The sequence below is a fragment of the Ammospiza nelsoni genome, chromosome 13, assembly GCF_027579445.1.
Source record: "Ammospiza nelsoni isolate bAmmNel1 chromosome 13, bAmmNel1.pri, whole genome shotgun sequence".
NCBI classification, from domain to species: domain Eukaryota; kingdom Metazoa; phylum Chordata; class Aves; order Passeriformes; family Passerellidae; genus Ammospiza; species Ammospiza nelsoni.
This window is the reverse complement of record NC_080645.1, coordinates 14479532-14499353: the sequence shown is the minus strand read 5'-3', so window position 1 is coordinate 14499353 and position 19822 is coordinate 14479532. Positions and strand designations below refer to the sequence as shown.

Below are 19822 nucleotides of genomic sequence, written 5' to 3'. Positions count from 1 at the left end.
AGAAAAGACAGGTTTTCATTTTCACAGTGAATGCACGAGAGAAAAAGACTCTGGAAAAAAACCTGTGATAACAACTCAAACTCAACCCAGTTTACAGGGTTTTGAGAAATGCAATCCAGACAGCTTTGCCCTTTAGCTCTGGAAATCCTGGGGTTCACTCTTGCCAACATGGCAAATGCAAGACAAGCCTTCCAGCTTAAGGGAAGAGCCTGGGCTCCACAGAAACTCCTGGCTTGGATAATTCATTCATTCTCCTCCAAACTAGGTGCTAGAGCATTAGAAATCACCTTACATCTAGGCAGGAGTTGAAGATCTGGCATAGTTCTGATAAAACCAAGTTTCTAACTACTGGAAGAGAACTTTCTCTAGGGCACTTTCCCTAGTGTAAATTTTAAGAGATAAGGGGAACAGTCTGGGTCTTAACAGTCAAATATACAGCTTCATAAAAGAAGTAAAGCTGCCAAAGTCACTGGAAACCTGTACTGATGTACCTGGTGGTTATTGCTTGCCAAATTTTTGTGGCTGGGAGGGAAGCTGCAATACAGTACTTAAAACTACTTGCAAGCAAGACCAAAATCTCAAGTCCAATCACATATCTTGACTTGTGTTAAAGTTAACTGGGTTCCTGTGCAAATCTTAGTTTTAGTACGATAAGTGACCTTTAAAGCAGGAGATATGGCATCAACAGCCTGAAATCCTGAACTGTTGGTTATTTCTTTTCCTCAAGAACCTCCAGGAAAAATTCCACTGTATGGGGTAAAAAGGATGTATTTTGATGCCAGACCCTAGCTGCATTTCAACAGCTCCTCTAACCTCAGGTTTCTTCATCATTATTAAAATGGCATGCTTAACTAGACACGCTCATCTATTCCCTTTACCCCAGGCTGAAGTCCACTCACCTCAGACTCCAGCTCAGTGAGGTTTCCCACTATGTCTCTGCAATCAGACACCAAGTCATCAAGATGGTCCTGAAGGCATTCCAGCTCCTACAGAAACAGACATTTTAGTGTGATCCAAGAACCTAAGCTGAAATTCTGGGGTTAAAACATTGTTACACATGTGAAACTGCCCTCCTTTTTGTAAAGTCCTAAATCTCATTTAATCCCACTCCTCCACTAGCACTCCCAGAACACACATACATAGTAATTACTGAAAATGGTGGTCTAGGATGTTACCTTACCACTTGTTCTCAAAAGCTGCATGATGTGCTTTCACTTCTGGAATATCCCATTTAATCTGCCCTTTCCATAACCCTAAAGAGAGGTTAGTTACCCAGCCTATGATGGGCACTTCAGAAAGGGTGTCTACAGCACCTGCTGCAGAATGGTCCCTTCACTACAGCCCTCCAGGCACAGCAGTTTAACATGAAAGTATCTGCTGAAACTTTGTTAAGTAGCTGCAGATGTTAGTTCGGTTCTGTACAAACACAGGAAGCATGTCAGTACTTGCCAAATGGAAATGGGATAAAGTTTATGTGGGAAATATCAAGCTTGTAATAGAATAGTATAAATAAGAGGGTTGACAGAGGTAGGGTTGCTTCTTTAAAGCCCTTTTTGCAAACTATCCCCTTCTCCCTTCTCATTCCACTAACATCTGAACATGCAAAGCTTTTCTGCACCACCTGTCTCAGTCTAGCGCAGATTGTGTTTCAAACTGCACTAATTTTTAACACGTTTTCCACTATCAAGAGGCAGCAAGACATCCTTTTATCTCCTTTATATCTTTCCCACCCTTTGCAAACAAAGTAACATATTGTGTACAGTACCTGCCCTGTCTCTGTTTTTTCACTGCACCACTTCCCCAGGTCAATCATGCACTTGTCCTGGAGGGCTGGGTCCAGCTTCACATCCATGGCTCGCTGATGGAGGATTCTCTGCACCTCTGCTCTGCACTCTCGTGATAGCTGCAAAGAGAACAGGGAGTGTTTGGTATATGGGGTCCCTAAATTCACACAGGGCAAACAGGATGCTGTCAGGTGAGGTTCTGAGAGTGACCACAAATGGCATCATCAATCCCAGAAGGCACAGAAGTCCTGCACTGCACAGCACAGGCCTGCCAGGGCCCCCACAAGAAATGAGGGCTCCAAAAGAGCTTGGAGCTCTGTCCTTTAGTTTAGATAGATGCTCCTCTCATTCCACTAAGTTAAATTTTATATTTTTAAACCTCTATTTTGCTTTATGAAAGAGACGTTAGATCAGGTCCCCAGGCTATCTGCTACACCTTCACTCAAAGCTACAGACTGACTGTGGAGAAGAAAGTCAAAATAGCTCATGCCCTTAATACCAAATGGGAAGCCCAGAATAAGGCAACACAGTCCAGCTGTAATTTCTGTTCAGCAATCCGCACCACAGCATATCAGAGTCAGCACTTGCAAGACAGGAAGAAACAAACTGTAGGAAACCAAGGGATACTGTTGTGGTGCTTATCCAACCTAAAATGCACCAGTTGAAGCTTAAAGTTGCATACATTTAAAAATCCAAACCCCTGGAAGCTACCTAGCGTTCTGTCAACAGCACTGGAAACAAATACAGGTATAACCTCCCATGGGTTTGCTTCCAAGACTCGATTTCAAAATGACAGCTGCTCCCTTAGCCTACTTTCTAAAAGAAAAACACATTTAAAAACCTTTTCTCTCTCTGATAGATTATTTGCAGGGTGGCTATTGATTTCTCTGGTCAACATTAATATAAAATGGAATGAAAAAGTCTCAACTCAGCAGACTAAGAAACCACATTAAAAAAAAATTATTCCTAAAAGAGATGCTTTCAATCAATACTTGACCTCTGCCACAAAAGACCTTCTAAATCAAGCTGTGGAAATTAATTTTTAAACTGGGCCATTGTGTAAAGCCATCAACTCCTAGGGACTGTGTACACTACAGTGCCAAAAGAAATGGAACTGAGTACCCAGGTGCTTTCATCTGAGTGCCCTGCTAAAGGCACGAGAGGGCAGCAAACTTGAAAAGAGCAGCTCTCAACCACAAATGTGATTATGGTGGATCTCCAGACTGCAGGGCAGCAAGTCAGATCCCCACTGTCATCTTCAAAGACAGCATAAGCACATTTACCAGTACAGCATGCTCCAAAGAACTGGAAGGATGCATTATATCAACAGGAAGAACTATATGGAATATAATCTGAAGCTGGGCAAAAATCAAAACTTAAGTAGCAACAGCCAAGGAAAGCTGATCTTGAAACTCCTTTTTGCATAAAACCAATTTTGCATCTATGCTGTCTATCTGCAAGGAATCACATTCCTCTTTGGAAAGACATGAGGGAGGACTTGTACTGGGTTTGAACTGAAATGTTAAGTTGGTGTCAGCACACAGTTCGCTCCATGGGCCTGTGACACTGGTCAGTCATACTGCTGGGCCTATTCTGCCTCACCAGAACAACCACCCAGACCTTCAGGGCACCCTTGAGGAGGAGCTGGGCACCCAAAGCAGTGCAACCACCACCTACAGTAAATGATTTAAAGTAGTGTGTCTGAGTTCTGGCAGTTTTAGCATTGCGTGTCAAACTTCCAAAGAGGTGTGCAACCTTTCTACCACAGATCAGCCAGCAACAAGGTGTCCATCAGCACTCACCCTCCTTCCCTGCTCCTCTGTACGATATGCATGCCTGTACAAGCAGGAGAACACAGCCCCTGGAGGCATCAGCTCACTGGTCTCATTCCAGCCGTGGGTATGGCAGAGGCGGGAGGCGTCCCCCTGACACTTGCGGTAAAGGACCGTGTCCAACCTGCAAACAAAGGAGTCAGCGCTGGTACTTCACTCAAACATGGAATGTTTTTCATATCCCAAAATGCTCTGGAGGCAGAAAATCCACTTCAATTTTCAGGCACCACCAGGACACCACGCAGCAGCAGTGCCTGACCAACTGAACCAACAGGTGGCCTCAACTCAATTCGGAATCAACTCCCTAAGTAACACAAAATATTTAATTACAGATAAAATTTTCAATTCTTCCCAAAGCACCTCCCATTTTCTTCTGCAGTATGCCAGCCAAATGCTGACACATGAGAAAAGAAATCATCTCCTTGATGCCCCGAAGCAGCAGAAAGGCAAGTACATACCACATTTTGCTGGTGTAATATCTTACACTTTGTACTGCTGCCATTCTGAAACATCATTTCCATAAAAATCTGAGTTGGATTGGTTCTGTCTGCCCTGGATTTGAGCCAACTGCAAACTCAGTGCCCCTGCTTTGCATATATGTGCAGATCTCTTAAGATGAAGTCTAATTACATGAAAGCTAAGTGAGATATTGCTAGCCTTCCAAAATGGAATTTTCATATCTATAAAACACTACAGGAAAAAAAAAAAAATCAAGTGATTTCAGTGGACACAATGATATAGATAATGATAAAGGTATCAACAAAACCCCTACTACTCTGTGCATCTGAGGCACAAAGTCAGTGCAACAGATTCATAAGCCAGTTCTGGGGAACAATGGTTGAACAAAGATAAGCAAATGCTGCCCAGCCTGCATTATGAATTAGTATTATTCTTACTCCCAGGAAAATGCAAATAATCAGTCTTCCTTCTTCCAATCATTTAAGTTTGACTCAAACAATGAATTACCTCCTGGAAACAGTACAGGCAGGAGACCCAGCAATGAAGATAAACAGGAAGGGGGGGAAAATTTAGTATTCTTGTCTACCTATGGAGATAATTACTCAGATGACTAAATGAACAGCCAAAAAGCCTTAAACTCCCTGCTCCAAAAAGCCCCATCTTTAAAAGCAGAAGGTTCACAGAGCACATCAGCTCTCAGCTACTGGCAATGCTGTCCATAAATACACAACTTGCTCTGAGTTAAGATTTTCACAATGTTTGATCTGAACATTCCTTGCAGTAATCAAAGCCCAGGACTTCTTGCCTTACACTCTTTGTGGCCACTGAGAACAATTATTCAATTTCTTGCAGCAACCCCATTTAATGTACTCTATTTCCTCACCTCTCAATCTTCTTTAGAAGACAAGCCAAACACTTACTCTTTCCTCACTGGTCACATTTATCAAATTTATTCTCTCCTCATCCTAACCAACACTGACACAAGGGGCTTTGTATGTATTTAAAACAAAGCACTGCCATCTCTGGATGAGAAAGATGGAAAAGTAGTGCTCTGAAGGGTATTACATCTGCTCCACAGGCTGTAATCACACAGAGAAATTGAAAAAAGCCAGAAAAGGAGGCAGGAAGCTTCTCACACAGTGAGTCTTTGTTATACTTAAAAACTTTGTTTCCTTAAGTTCCATATTGTAGCACTTGGAGTAGATACAACTGGCTGCCACCTGCAGAGAAAGTGACCTTTGTATTCAACAGCGTCAGACAAAATTCTTTAATTAAAGATGCAACAAATTTTAGAACTCAGACTTGAGGAGTTTTTAAGGCTGCATCACTTCTAAAAAAGTACCTGATTTAAGTGGCATCACACCTTTTCTAAGCAGCTTTTGCTTTTAGTGTTCTACACAAGCATTAACACCCTACTGACCTGGCATACTTGAAAGTCCTCTTCTGAACAACCACAAGCTCTACTGTTTTACAAGGAACTGCTAATGCATACAAACACTTATTACAAACAACAGGTGAAGATAAATCTTGTTTCACAGTACTCACTTCCAGTCACGAGATATAAAATACTGGAGCTCCAGGAGCCTATGCTCACAGTCTTCTACCATTTTCTCAGTATACAAGTGCTCCATCAGGCAAGACAGAATCCTGCAAACAAGAAAAAGTCAGGCCACAGACTGTTAAAATAATGCTGAGCTTCCCTGTAACAGCTGGTGTTGCCAAATCAGTCGTCCAGTGAACCAGAGATAAGATGCTGAAACTCAGTGAAGATCATTCTCTTCCTTCAAAAAGACTACATCTAAAACGACAAATACAAATCTGATATACACTTATGTTCCATTGTTTTAGTTATCTCAGCAAGTCTGATCTACAACAAAATCATAAGGAGTATTCCATCAAAAATCTGGCCCAGGGGAGAATACATTATCAGACCTGAAGACAAAGGAGAAACCTGTCTCTGCAGTATGGGTTTGCTTATCTGGCCTTTCCAGGTTTGTCACTTTGTGATACTGCTTGAGACTTACATGGTTAGAGAAATTAACGCATCAAGTCTACGCATTAAGTCTAAGTGCCTGTGAAAGCTACATCCTTCACCAGTGCTCAACCAGTCCTATAAAAACACTGGCCTGCTTTTACAGCAAGAATGGAAACATCTCAGTGCAGCTCTTTATGACTGGTCTGGAGTAACTAGTCTGGATAGGTTTTAGTGTCTCTACAGATCAGCCACACAACCTTCATGGATGCCCAACAGGGAAAAAAGCCCCAGCTCTGAGTGAGAGGACCTACATGGGGTCTCCAGACCGTATGTGCTTGCAGGCTGTCTGGATCACCGACTCGCAGGCCTCATTCAGCGCGCGGTCGATGCGATAATCGGCACCGGGGTCCGTCTCCTGAATCAGGGTTTGAAGCTGAGGAAAGGAATTGTGGACAGGAAAACAAATGTTAAAGACATAAATGAGACTACTTACAATCTCTCAGTGTGGTAATTCTGTGCCAGTAACAACACCATGATGTATGAACTCTGCTCTGCAGTGTTTTATTTTAAGAGCTTGTGCCGCCAACCCCAGCACTGCTGGACCCTAATTATCATTATGAAGTAGCCCAGGAACATTGTATGAGACCAGTTACACACTGAAGGTCAGCCATGAGCTTGGACTACTTACATACCAATTTACAGAACAGAACAGGTCAAATTCTATTTGCTTACTGTATTTTTGATCTGTCTTAAGCTTTGATGGTAGCCTCATTCCATAAGGCTGACAATACCAAATGCACAAACTTTTTGTAATTTCCTGAATACTATTAACAACTGAAACCTGAATCAATGTCTTAAGATAGTGTGCCTATCTACAAAGTTTAAACCAGTTTTTTATCTTTTCTTCTTGTGAAACAAGTATTCTGACAAAAGCTGCAGAAAAACAATTATCTTTTTAATAAGGAAACATCACTTATCATATTTAGCACTATGTTACAAAATCGAATGTGGACACAGTCCATACCAGCTGAACACTAATTTGGGAGGTGTCTGCTGGGCCAGGGGAAGAGAATTTGGGTAAATCTCAGTTTTGGGACAAGGATAGCTTCTGGACCTTAACTCAGCCAAGGATCCCCACGCCCTACTTCATTTTCCATCAAGCTGTAGATTTCCAAAAACTGATGGAAGGCAGACTGGTATCATCATTTGGCAGGCAAATATTCTCAGCTGACAAATTTGAAGGAGGGAGAGGGGGGAAGAGAGGTTGCTGAGAAGGCAATTGGACACCAACACCAAATGGTCTATATGCTCTTAAGATCTTGACACTTAGTGATTTTTGTCACTGGCCCTCGGCCCAACTAAATCAAAAGCACAGTTACAATTTTATCCTCCACCTTTCAAAGTCCGCACCTAAACACCACCCAGGAAACTCTCAGGGGCAAAAACATCATAAAATACAGGCAAGAAAAAAGCATCAGAGAACTGGAGAAAATACAAGCTAGCACTATTTATCCAATGGGAAACTTGCAGTCATGAGGAGAGACGACAGATTGCCTGGGAGGAACACAGGATTTCCTGCAACTTGCTCTTAGTTATGCCCAGCCTCAGCTTCTAAGGGATGCAGGCAGCATCCCTGAGAAGAGCACTATTTATCAAAAATTCTTGAGATATTTTCATTAAAAAAAAAAAAAAAAAAAGAAGCATTTTATACATCTCTGACAGTGGTCAAACAGAACCTTAAGGTCAAACCTTAACTGGATGTGTTCTTTACAACCTTGTAAGAGTCACTGCAAGAGGAAGAATAATATTATGGTTTTGCTGGTGCAGAAACTCACACAGCCTGCATGGATGGGGAATACTCTGTGTAAACTTCTGGGATTACTTCAAGCCAGGTCATTTACAAGATGTGTGAATAGAACTCAAACCCAACACTTTCTTACACAGATAAAATAAACTGGACAGAGCATTATGTAGGCAGATTCTTTCTCAGGTTTCAGTTAATTGGTATTTTTGTTGCTATCAAGTGGAAGAGGCCAAAAGCACACTAGGTACAACAGCTCAGAAGAACTGAAGCACCTCCTTATCCCTCGACCCTGTTCTGGGCACTACTGCAGAATTCCTGACCTTAATGCTCAACCACATGCACGATGTGCAGCACCAAGCCAGCTGCCCTGACTGCAGGGAAGGAGGAATAATTTGGCACCAGTGATAGAAGTGCAGGTTGTATAGGATTTTTCCTCCCTCACACAACAAACCCTTAGAGCTGGATAAACAGCTGAAAAGCAGCTGGATAAACTTTACAATGCTCTGAACTTTTATCTTGGGCATGGAACTAAATTTACAATGAACTACCAATTTAACAGCTTAGAAGTTGGAAGCAAGAAATATATGCCCTTTAAGCAGGGATTGGAGTTTTATACACTCAAAGGTCTGAATTGGAAAAACCCCAAAGGTAAGACCAGGGCAACATAGAAGTCACCTATTTGAAAAACACTTTATCAACAGGTCTAATATAAAATATTGCTTCCACCAAGCAGCACCAGAGATGCTAGACCCTGCCAGTACAGCTGCAGCCCTTTGAAGGGCTGATGCTCACAATTAAGTGATACTATCTCCTATCTGATGACTTACCACAGCACACACACCCTCCCTGTGGGCAGGATCCTTTATGAGGCTCAGCATACACCCAGGGGCCCTCTTTCTAACTTAGAAACTTGAAAACTTACAGAAAGCCATTGCTCCTCTACCATTCACAGAGCTTTAGCATTTTGGCAAGTTCGCCACTCAAACTGAGACTAAGCCCCCACACAGCTCTGACATTTGGGTCTAGATGTGTTTCCTGCACAACAGCAGATAGGTGTGAGCACAGACTCCCACATGCAAGATCACTCTGGCTGAGGTGTCTCACAAGAAATGGAACTCCTCAAATTAAAATACTGGGGTTTGAGAATGTCTAACAGTGCATTTTGTTCAAAATTTTAAATACAAATAATCACTCATAATCCACCTGCAGGAAAAGGTACTAGTCAATGCTCTTGCAGGAAATTGAAATGGAGGTTCTTTGGTTGTGCTTTGTTGTTTTAGGACTCTTTATATTGCTTCTGGCAGATGGGCTAATGTCTTCCTTTCATAGGACAAGCACAATCAGAGCAAACCCTCACAGACAGGACAGGAAGTAAAACCAGATCCAAAATAGATGTTTCCCCTTCCAATTGCCTCTGGCAAACTTTTTAGGCAGGTGTGTCTGGACATAGAGCTTCTACAAGGAAGAATTTCAGGACAACACCTGTTGCTTTGAGTTAGTCAAGAAATCAAGGTGCTGTATTAGCATTAGCTAATGATACTGCTAAAAGCACAAGGATGTGAGTTTTTTACTCTATGGAAAAGACAACATCTGGAGATGGACCCAAAGCACTGCAGCAAGCTCTGCTGGGACCATCCCAGAGCACTTATGCTGTTTTCCTCTCTTTCTACAAGTGAAAATATAGGGTAGGGGCACCACAGACAACTGCTCCATCATCAAGAGCCACAGCAAACCACACACCAAAGGTGCTCTCTAGGTACCCAAAAAGAACTGAAATGGCCCCAGCTTACTCTGAAGGATGGAGCTCTAACTTCCCTTCTTCAGGGATTGCCATATGGGCCAACCTCATGTGACAAGCAGTTGAAGCCTCCAGCCCAAATTGCACAGTATCTGTAAGAGCTTCACACAATATTCTCTTCCTTGCAAAGATAATTTATCTACCTTTAAAGGTAAAAGCAGAAAGCTCATTCTAACACATTAAGTCAAAACACAACAAAGCCATTGACAGCTGAGCAACCCTTACCATTCAAATACAAAAAATAAGAACAATCAATTCTTTAGTACTTCAAAAGTTGTAGGCAGCTATATAGTAGTACCATGTCAGTCTTCAGAAACTCAGAACATTGGAATGTTTATCCTGTTCTTGCAATCATCTATTTCCTCTTGCCCATAAAAACCCAGACAAGCTTAATGAAGGTATAAAATCAACATTTAATTTGCTTTCTCCTGTCCTTTGACCAGAGAAAAAAACACATTTAACTTGAAGGGGGACTCATGGACAATCCTATTTGCTATTGCATCAACTTACTGGAAAAAAAAGAAAACAGTAGCTCAAGTATAAGATAACTAAAAAACCTCGAAACTTGCCCTAAATTTGTAAGATATTTTTCTCTGAAAGTTTGAAATCCCATATCACTTGTGGGGGCTTCCTGTTTTGATTAATTACTTGTTCTGAACATGCATGTCATGATCTAAAGGTTATTCCCAGTATTAACTGATCTTAGGAACATTTGCAAATAATGAAATTCTGGAGCAGCAGTTTCAATTTCCTATTTAAACAGAAACAAATATTCAGTTTTTCACACAAAGGCTGCAAAGCTTAAGTCATGCACTGCAGGAATGACTCAAACTGTACAGCTGCTGCACCAGTACACCTGGTATTTATGCAGAAATAAGCTTCATCACAAAAGCACCCTATGACTTACAAAATTTTAACAGCTATCAATTTACCTTTGATAACACAGAAAAACTGGCATCATTTGAGGCTCAAGTTTTAAGCTACATTTGAAACAAAAATGTACAGAATAGTGGCTCTGTTTATTAAAAGAAGTCAAGGGCACACATCTCCTCAAATTCCAACATCAGCACTAACACTCCCTTGCCACTTTTATCATTGATGTCACTTTTTTGGGCTCATGGGTCATTAAAACCAAACCCAAGAATAAGTACAAAAATGTAATTTCATATTAAAAAAGCACTAATGAGTTTGAACAAAAATGAAATGGTTTTCAATTTAAAGAAATGATAAGCAGGATGTATTTGGGCCAAAATGGAGTTAAAAGAAGGAAAAAGGAAACATCCTATTTTACAGAGGTAGTTTGGAGGAAAATGGCATTTCCTTCAGTGGCTGAAAGTACATCAACACATAGCAGTCTGCTGTACCTCCCTGCCCCTAAAGTTCCATTTCCATCACTAAAGCTGAATGAAATAGCAGAAGTAAAACTGAATGGGAAGGTGCTTTGAAAGGTTTTGTGCATTTCCAAGGACAGGGCACAGGGGGGAAAGGGAAGGAGAGGGAGAAAAGGGAAGGACAAGGAATGTTTTAGAACTATAAAAGGCACACCTTGCACCCAGGAGAGATTTCCATTACTTCAAAGCTGGTGGAGAAGAACTACAGAAGATCCAATAAAAAAGCCCAGGGCACAACAATCCAAAATGCATTTTTTGAGGGGAAAACCACCACCCTTACCCTTGCTACACACCAAGTTCACAGCATGGCAATTACACAACTGCTTCAGGCACTCACTGGCACCCAGCAGAGCCAGGCTGACTTCAGCAGAACCTCCATCACAAGGCAAAACCCTGACAGAAATCAGTGCTTTTACCAACTGAGCAAACAGAGTGAAGTGATAAGAATCTCCTTACTGCCTGCTGACAGTTGAGGCCCACGTTGCCCTTCTCCCCACGCACCACCTTCATGAGGCAGTGCAGGGTGCGGCCCTTGCGGTGCAGCCCCGAGCAGTGGTGCTCGATCTCCCCGCGGCAGCTCAGGATGATCTCGGGGCTCAGCGAGAAATCCTCCATCAGCATGCGCCGGTAATCCAGCATCTCACCCTGGCACTCACTGCTCACCTGCCGACCTGGGCAAGAGAAGAGGATGTGATTTAGGAGCAGTGCTTAGCAGAGCTCTCCTTGGCAGACCTGTGCTACCAGCAGGGACACGTCCACACCCTGAACAACACCAGACTAAGAGAAAGGTGCTGGAGCATTCGTGCTGGGGAATAAACCAGTGGTTGTGGTAGCTCCTGTCACTTCAACAACCCTATAAAATATAGCCAGTCTATGAATTTAACACAGATTTTTAAAAAATGAATGCCTGAAAGATTAGGTGAATCTGATTTTGGATTTCACATTACAGGAGTGGCTTCTGAAGAACAGCTGAAAGCACTCATGGATCTGCAGTTCTGTAGCACAAGTCAGCTTTTCCCCACATGCTCAAGGGCTTCTTTTTCTCACAGAAGTCACCTTTGGTAGGCTCACCAGCTTGGTATGTAACTGGGAGAGGAATTTGTTTGGACAGCAGGTTAAACATTTTCTCCAATGAAAAGGTTCTCTAGGGCAATAGTACATAAATGCTCAGGAAGACAAAACTCAGACTTAAACAAGAGTGCATATAGTGTCCAACAAACCACTGCAGCTGCACAGGAATATTGCTGTAGTAAATGCTTAGATCTGCCATAAGCTTTCCTACAGTCCCCATCACAACCTATTTATATGTGCACAGCATCCCACGGAACAGAGGACACCCCAACAGGGGCTGCCAGGTGCTGTAATACATGTACATGGTGCTGTGTGGAATAATTAGTGTTCCTCCTGGGCTATGCCTCATGCATGAGACACTGCAGAACCTGTTCCACCATGAAATTGAATAGCTGAACTGCAGTTTTCTGCATGCAATTCAGGAAACCACCTGCCCTACTGCAGGGAGAAGTGAAAAAAAACCCAAAAAAACAACACCCCAAACCACAACTTTTCTACAAACAGGGCACATCGTTTCCACATCAATCAGAAGCAATGAGTTATCCAAACTCAAAATGCAGAGTGCTTATGGAATTATGGCAGCCTTTCCATCCCTTGCCAGAGGCACTGCAGCATGCACTGCTCACTCTGAAACCACCCAGCTGCAAGCCAGGAGGGAAAACAAGCAGTTCTAGAGGAACAAACAGTGCAGATCTAGAGGATGTAACACATTGTTTCATATTATGGCAATTTCACAGAGAACCTTTAGCATGGTCCAGCTGCACTGAGCCTTCTAATGCCTTTGGAGACAGCAGCTGATGTTAGGACACCTCCAGCTTACATTAACTTAAATGATCAAAAATAATATTCTCACACTTACCTTCTTTCTATATAGGGAAAAACCAGAGTCAAAGAAATTAAGGCATTTACTCAAGCTACTGAGCTGCAAGAAAAGACATTATTTACAACAGGCAGGGGACTTAGTATCCCTGGTTTTCCCTGAGTGAGGATAAACAGGTTCTCTATTCTGTGTTTTAACCTTGTAGCATATTTAATGCTTACTACACAATGGAGGAAAAGAGCTGCTTGAATTCACAGTGAATAGAAGGATTTGCAACTACACATCAGCAGTCCAAGTGGGATTTGCTATTTTGCATTTTAAACTTCTTGTCTGCACAAAAGGAGTCAGTGGCAGAGGGGGTTACTCAGCTATTCTGATCATCAAAACAACAGCGATGAAAGCACCATGATGAGGAAATTTGCCTTGGAAATAAAGTTTGGAAAGAGGAGAAGGGGACTGTAAATAACATCGAAGCTGAAGGTCCCTGAATTTAAGATGAAGGTCCCAGCAAGTTTTGAACTGCACTTACCTCTGTGCACAGCAGACTCCAAGCACATGAGCAGGTAGGAGAGCCGGGCTTCCCGCGAGCGGGGCAGGTTCTCCACATTGCACCGATATTTCTTCAGGTCGCTCTTACAGGACTTGGCCAGTGAGTAGCTGACCTTGTAGTCCTGGGCAATGAGCTTCTGGCGGGTGGTGAGAGCATCACGACACTGCAGGAGACACAATGGGGTGGTGAATGAGCTGCTGTGCTGGGGGCAGAGAGCTGGACCTGCTGCTGGCAAGTTTTCAAGTTGCATCTCAGAAAACAAACGATATTTTTAAATTCATGAATTTAAGCTGGACTGCAGCTAAATTTCATTTGTCTCATAGAAACCACACAGTTAACAACGCACACCAGGGTCAACAGATCAGGGGTTTCAAAGGGAGCAGCTCTCTGCAGAGCAGTTCTCAGAACTGCACATTCATCCAGCCTTTTGTGAAGAGCGTGACTCATTCGTGGTAACTAAGAGCAGTTGCTGACATTTATCCCAGCTGTGGTACATGCTCACCCCATGCCCTCAAGAAATAACTTTTTCCAGTTGCATTTACAAAATAATGTGTTTCTTGGATTTGTTCTGCAACGCCCTGAGCAGATGAAGCAGATAAAAGTCTAACCGTGGGAATTTCCAGCCATTTTCCACAACTGATGAGGTTCATGAGGATGCACTGTGGCCAAACCTGAACCCAGAAGCTGCAAGAACAACCCTCTAAATTTCAACCAAAAAAGGACCTGTAAAAACACTGCTGCACTTCATGGCTTTTGGTTTAAATTATGTGAAAATTAAATCTGAGGGCAGCAGATAACTCAGAATAGCTCAAGCAAATTTGTCCATTCCCAGCCCACTTGAAAGGAATGAAAACAGTGAATATGTAGAGTAGGGGAATGAGGGAGCAATCTTGGCACAAGGAACAGGAAAGTCCTAGAACCTGCTCCCCACTTTCTTACATCAGGTTTTTGACTTCATCCTCTTCTTCCCACACCTACTTGAGGACCTGAAAAGCCCTACTCCAAGATATTCCCACTCCATCTTTCATGCTCCTGTGCAGTCCCAGACCTTGGGACTGGACGATTTTACACCTCTGGACACAGGGAGATACAGGCTTGCAGACAGCTCATCACCTGAAGCAGGGAAAGGCTGGATACAGCCCAGGAGCCAGTTCTGCATGACACAAAGCAAGCCACCCACCAGCAGCTATTGCTGGCTATATGTGTGTGCAGCAGCTGGCAAGGAGGGACTCTTTGCTGGGTAACAGCTTCTACAAAACCAGTGACTTTGCAGATGGTCCAGCCTTGGCAGCTACAAGAGTGAGAACTACATTTAGTGCTCCTTCTGCTCTGCAAACTGCATCCTCAGAGCATCCACCCCCCCCCCCCCATGAAGTCATCTGCTGCAGTTCAGTGTAACCTCTCTGCATCTTAGATTCATACCTCAGTCAGCTGATCATGGAAAACACCTTTCACAAACTACCAGTGTCCCAGTATAACTAAACAGAGCTTAGGCAACAGCAGCAGTTCATTTCAGTAACACACTTCTACAAAATGGAGCTTTGTTTAAAGCCCTCAGAGATCACTTGTTCAGATTTGAATTTGTTAATTGGAACCAAGCTGTCAGACAGCTAATGCAATTAACAAAAAAGAAATTAGTCTGATCCCTTCAGCACTCTGAGTTAGGCTCCTTCAGCAGACCTTCTTTGAGGAGATCTTTACAGATACTCATCTTCACATCCTTCCCTACAGATTACAATTCCATATAATCCCAGACACTATGATGCTGCTTCCAAAATCACTGAAGGTATTGCTGCCTTAACAAAGCACCTACACCAATACAACCTTTTCAGAATTAGCTTTCTAGAACATTTTTTTTTGCTGTTGTTGAAAACCACATCTTCAAGAAAACCAGAAGGAAAACTTCTGTTCAGTCACTGAACTGTGCATCCTTCCCACACAGAATGTGATGCTTGAAAACAGACTTAAAAACACAAGTGAAAGAAACTCAGCTTCTTTTTGTTTTTAATCTGTACAATTAGAACACCATTTATCCAAGGCTTAACCCAGCATGCTGTGACTGCTACTTTAAACAGTCAATCACAATGCTGCCACTTGAGCTCCATGTCTTGCCTCTCCAAATTACCCACCCAAAAGCTCTGATTTATTTAAATCCTTTACTTGAAAGACTGAAACTTGAAACACAAAAAATATCAAAGTAAAAGCATTTGTTAAACTAGCTGATTATCTGGCTAGGAAGATGACATTTTCCTTAACACTGGAAAAGAATTATGCAGCCTGGACTGAGGAGTGATCTGATGATTTCTGCAGTAAGGATTTGTCTCACCAGGGTACTTACCTTTTCACTCATTGATTCTTCGAACTTGTGATTAAAGAGGCACTTGTACACTCGGCCTTCCCCAGCCTGAGTCTGAAACAGAACAGTAACAGTTACCCTTAAAGATAATACTTGTAATATTTGACAAGCAGGCTAAACTACACCTGAGGAGATTTTTTTTTTTTAAACTAATAATATATTCGAGTTAATATTTCAAATGACAGCAATGGTTTCTACGCAATAAAAATCCTTTAAATTTTATTGCATTAAAAAAATCTGGTCATGGTCATCACTCTTTTAGTGTAACAATTCTCAGCCAATACAAGCTAGCTGAGACTGAACAATGCAGCTAATGTAGGCATAAAAAGTGCTGCAAGTACAGTCAGGCCAGGCTTTGTGCAACAGCTCACAGCTGTAGAAAGGAGTGGTCACTCACCTCTGCCTTTCCTCCCCCACTCCCTGTCACACCAGCTCTCATGCCCCTTGAACCATTTATGCCAATCCAGTTCATTAACCCATTGGGAATAACGTGTGTTTGTTGGGTGAATGAATTAATGCTGGAATTACTGCAAAGTGACAGTTACAGGGTGTCTATTTTTAGTATTACACAATATCACTCAGGCTGCAGCCTACAGTTCCCTTCACTGCTTTGTCCAGAGAGGTTCTGGGTTTTTAAATGGATTCCTGTAGAGAGAAAGGAAGAGGAAAGCACTCACATTTTCACAGAAGCGCTCTCTGTCATCTCGGCACGCAAAGTAGAGATGCCGGTCCAGGTGGAAGTCATCGGAAGAGAGCTCAGCCACACGAAGAATTGCCTTCTTACACTGGTCAGAAACCTGGATTCGAGGGTCAGTCTCCTCTGCCTCTTTCACCAGGCCTTTTTCCAGGCATGCCACCACCTCTCCTTGTGAGTGAGCATCCTATGGGAGAACAAGAGCCCTCTAGCCAAGCTTTTACATAATCAAGTGAGCTGTGATTCTGGCTAAGCACCACTTTAATTAAGCAACAAACTCTCTACATATAGACTTCCCAACATCCAGCCTGAATCTCATTTAAATTCAGAGGAGGCAACAATTAAGACCCGTACTAACCACACTTTATACATCACTATCCCACTGATGGTCACCATGAAATCCCCCCCTCCAATGCTCTGGGCTTGTTTTAATGTGACCTAATGAGATTATCACTACTTAGTCACACTGCTCAGAGCAGTTTACCAAAACAGCCAAATTATCTTTAATCTGACACAGCTTTCTTGGCACCATGGCAACAGCAAGGATCAGCATCACATTAAGAAAATGCTTGGGGAGAGAAAAATCATAGTTTTGCCATGCCAAGACAAGCCTTCGGTTTGGGTGGTGAAAATTTGTGAGGTAAAAAAGGCCACAAAGGAGCTTTGACCAATCTAGGCTTCTCAATTCCTCCACTAGGAGAATAAAAAAATGCAAAGCATTCAAGAGTAGACAGAGGTCTCTGAAAAAGCACTTCTGGTCCAGTGCTGTGCACCACATCCACTGTCCTGCAGGCCTGGAAACAATATTGGACTATGAGCAGTAACTGCCAATAAACACAGAGAGCCTGTGCTTTGTTCAAAAGCCTGGAGGAGGCAGGGCAAAACTCAGCAAAGCTCCATTTAGCCTCCCATATCCTCAGTATGTGTTTACAAAGAGAACCCTGCCCCCTCCATACCCCTGTAGAAGGTCTGGTTCCTCTAAAGGACTCTACAGGTACAAATTTCTCAAGGCTTCTGCAAATTTTCATGAGAAGGCCACCTTATTTAATGCTGCTCTGCTGTGAGAAGATATTGCCACTAAACTTACACTGTCTGAGTATGCAACAAGGCATGCATGTTCACATTCAGCTGAATCACCCAGCCTGGCATTTGCAGTCACCATTTAGGAGCCATCCCTTCAGCTTGCTCTGTCAAGCAGATCATCCACTGCTGCTGCAGGAGCATGAGTAAGAGAGCAGGCTCCAGAAAACATGCCCATGATACACAAAGCCCCACAGCTCTCCTCAATCTTTTTGTTCTGACGTGTCTGCTTACACAGGCAGCCTTTGATTCCTGCCTTAGTTCTGCTACACTTAGAGCACAAGCAGAATTGGTTGATTATTTGTTAACTTGTAAACACAACCCAGAAATATCACCAGTTTAAAAAGGCTAAAAGCAATTTTCCCCTACAAGAAAAAAAAAGAAAGCAGAAAACCTAAAACCCACACCCCCCAAAATTCCTTATTTTGGTTTGCTCCTTTGAATGAGAACTGGCCAATTCCATATGCTGAGTAAGTATTTTGAAGAAATATAATTATATCACTACAGTCCCTTTAGGACTGATCTTCAAATCTGGATTCTGAGGAATAGTACTCAGAAGTAAGTTGGTCACATCTTAAAAGTGCTATTTATCCATAACCACATCAAACACAAACACTGTTCTGCAAACTCTCCTGGCCAGTCACGGGTAGTAACTACAGCTGAGAAGATGTCAAGTGTGAATGATTGAAAACAACCATTTTAAGCTCCTGTGGCACATTTTTTGCTCCTGCCTAAGAGAAGTTGCAGCTGGGAGGGAAGGCAGACCAAGGTTACTTTCACTCACCTGCAGCTTTCCCTTGCAAGCTAGCAAGAAGGGCAGAAGGCAAGCTTTTCCTGCTAGGAAAATCAGAAGTTTCCTGGTTTTCTGCAGTGTGGGTTTAGACTCCTGGTCAGAGTCCTATTATATATGGAAGTAAACCTATCTTTAACAGGAAATCTTTAAAGCAGGTTTCCATGTGCTGGATGTTTGCTGTTACACTTTAGGGACACAACATGAAATGGCTCATCTATTGCATTCCTCTGCTAATAGAGTTTTCACATTTGGGCAGATCATCCTGATGTGCTGGCTACTCTGCTGCCCTGTGTCAGAGCAATTTTAAAATATGTCAGACTCAACAGAAACACACACAAACCAACCCATCTGGCCCCTCCAACCATCAAGCATTTACACACCTCCTTGTGGTGCCCTTAAGGTTCCTGTGCCCACATCCTGTTTGGAAGATTTACTGGCCTAATCTGAGGTTCATTTTCAGGCAGATCAGGTCCCTGGAGCACTAGTGCTGACTAGTTAAGTAATTTTAAGGAGAGCCTGACTCTTCATTTCCTCAAAAGTGCAGGAAGACACCCACACTACTGCCAAACAGAGCATGGGACTCTACAAACATGGTTTAGAGAAATATCACTTCAAGCTTTAATTATAGGGTAACACCTACTGTATTTAATATTGTACAATCCCTTATTGCAGACTGGAAGGGAAAACAAATGTGTGTACAGCTGCACTCCAGCACCCTAAAGCAGCTGGCAATCAAGGCAATCAAGGCTTGTGCCAAGGATGGCAGGACAACTTTGACACACATTGGTGGCACCTGCATCACCACCCAGCTCTCCACCTCAAGAGATGCCTGTTCCCACCTGCATTCCATGTGCCAGCAGTCCTGGGGGGCCAGCTCAGCTTCAGAGGCACCAAAGTCAAGGGTCATCATCCCACAGCACGAGCTCTGCCAGCCCTGCTCCAGCACCAGCTGCCTGGTGTGCACAAGGGTGGAACACCTGCTGCAGCTCTGCTGTGGAATGGATACTAAAAACCATTTTCCTCTATCCAGCATCCATTCCCAGAAAACCTCCACTGAAGAGTTGAAAACCTCTAAGTTCACTCCAGAAGTCAGGACTCCCACACAACTGCTGCCAGTTGACAAAGTCGAGCCCTCATTTTTCTGGAGCAATACACTGAAACACAAGAAGTCAAATCTAAAACCCACATGTGGTTCCTGGAACATAGCTTCACCACCACTATCAAGTGTTAAATGTAGGATTTTAACTGAAATTTGCAAATATCTGTAAAACATACTAGATAATTATCTAGTCTGGAGAGCCCTGAAACTCTTCATAGCTTTAAGAAAGGATATCCCCAGATCCACAAAAGATACAAGCAGCTTTCCAGTACTGACCCACAGCACTCTGAGCCACAAAGGAATGAAATTTAGTTCT

General features: G+C 42.8%; 1 protein-coding gene across 1 annotated transcript in view; it reads right to left on the bottom strand.

The window, feature by feature from the left end:
• GLG1 (golgi glycoprotein 1) overlaps window positions 1–19822 on the bottom strand; it is an 82264-nt gene that overhangs the window by 14593 nt on the left and 47849 nt on the right. The window contains exons 5-13 of the mRNA XM_059481791.1: window positions 16518–16721; window positions 15823–15894; window positions 13464–13647; window positions 11500–11714; window positions 6362–6483; window positions 5621–5722; window positions 3587–3740; window positions 1766–1903; window positions 900–986 (exon numbers count right to left, since the gene is read on the bottom strand). Coding sequence (XP_059337774.1) covers window positions 900–986; window positions 1766–1903; window positions 3587–3740; window positions 5621–5722; window positions 6362–6483; window positions 11500–11714; window positions 13464–13647; window positions 15823–15894; window positions 16518–16721 — 1278 coding nt within the window. The remainder of the gene's footprint in view (window positions 1–899; window positions 987–1765; window positions 1904–3586; window positions 3741–5620; window positions 5723–6361; window positions 6484–11499; window positions 11715–13463; window positions 13648–15822; window positions 15895–16517; window positions 16722–19822) is intronic.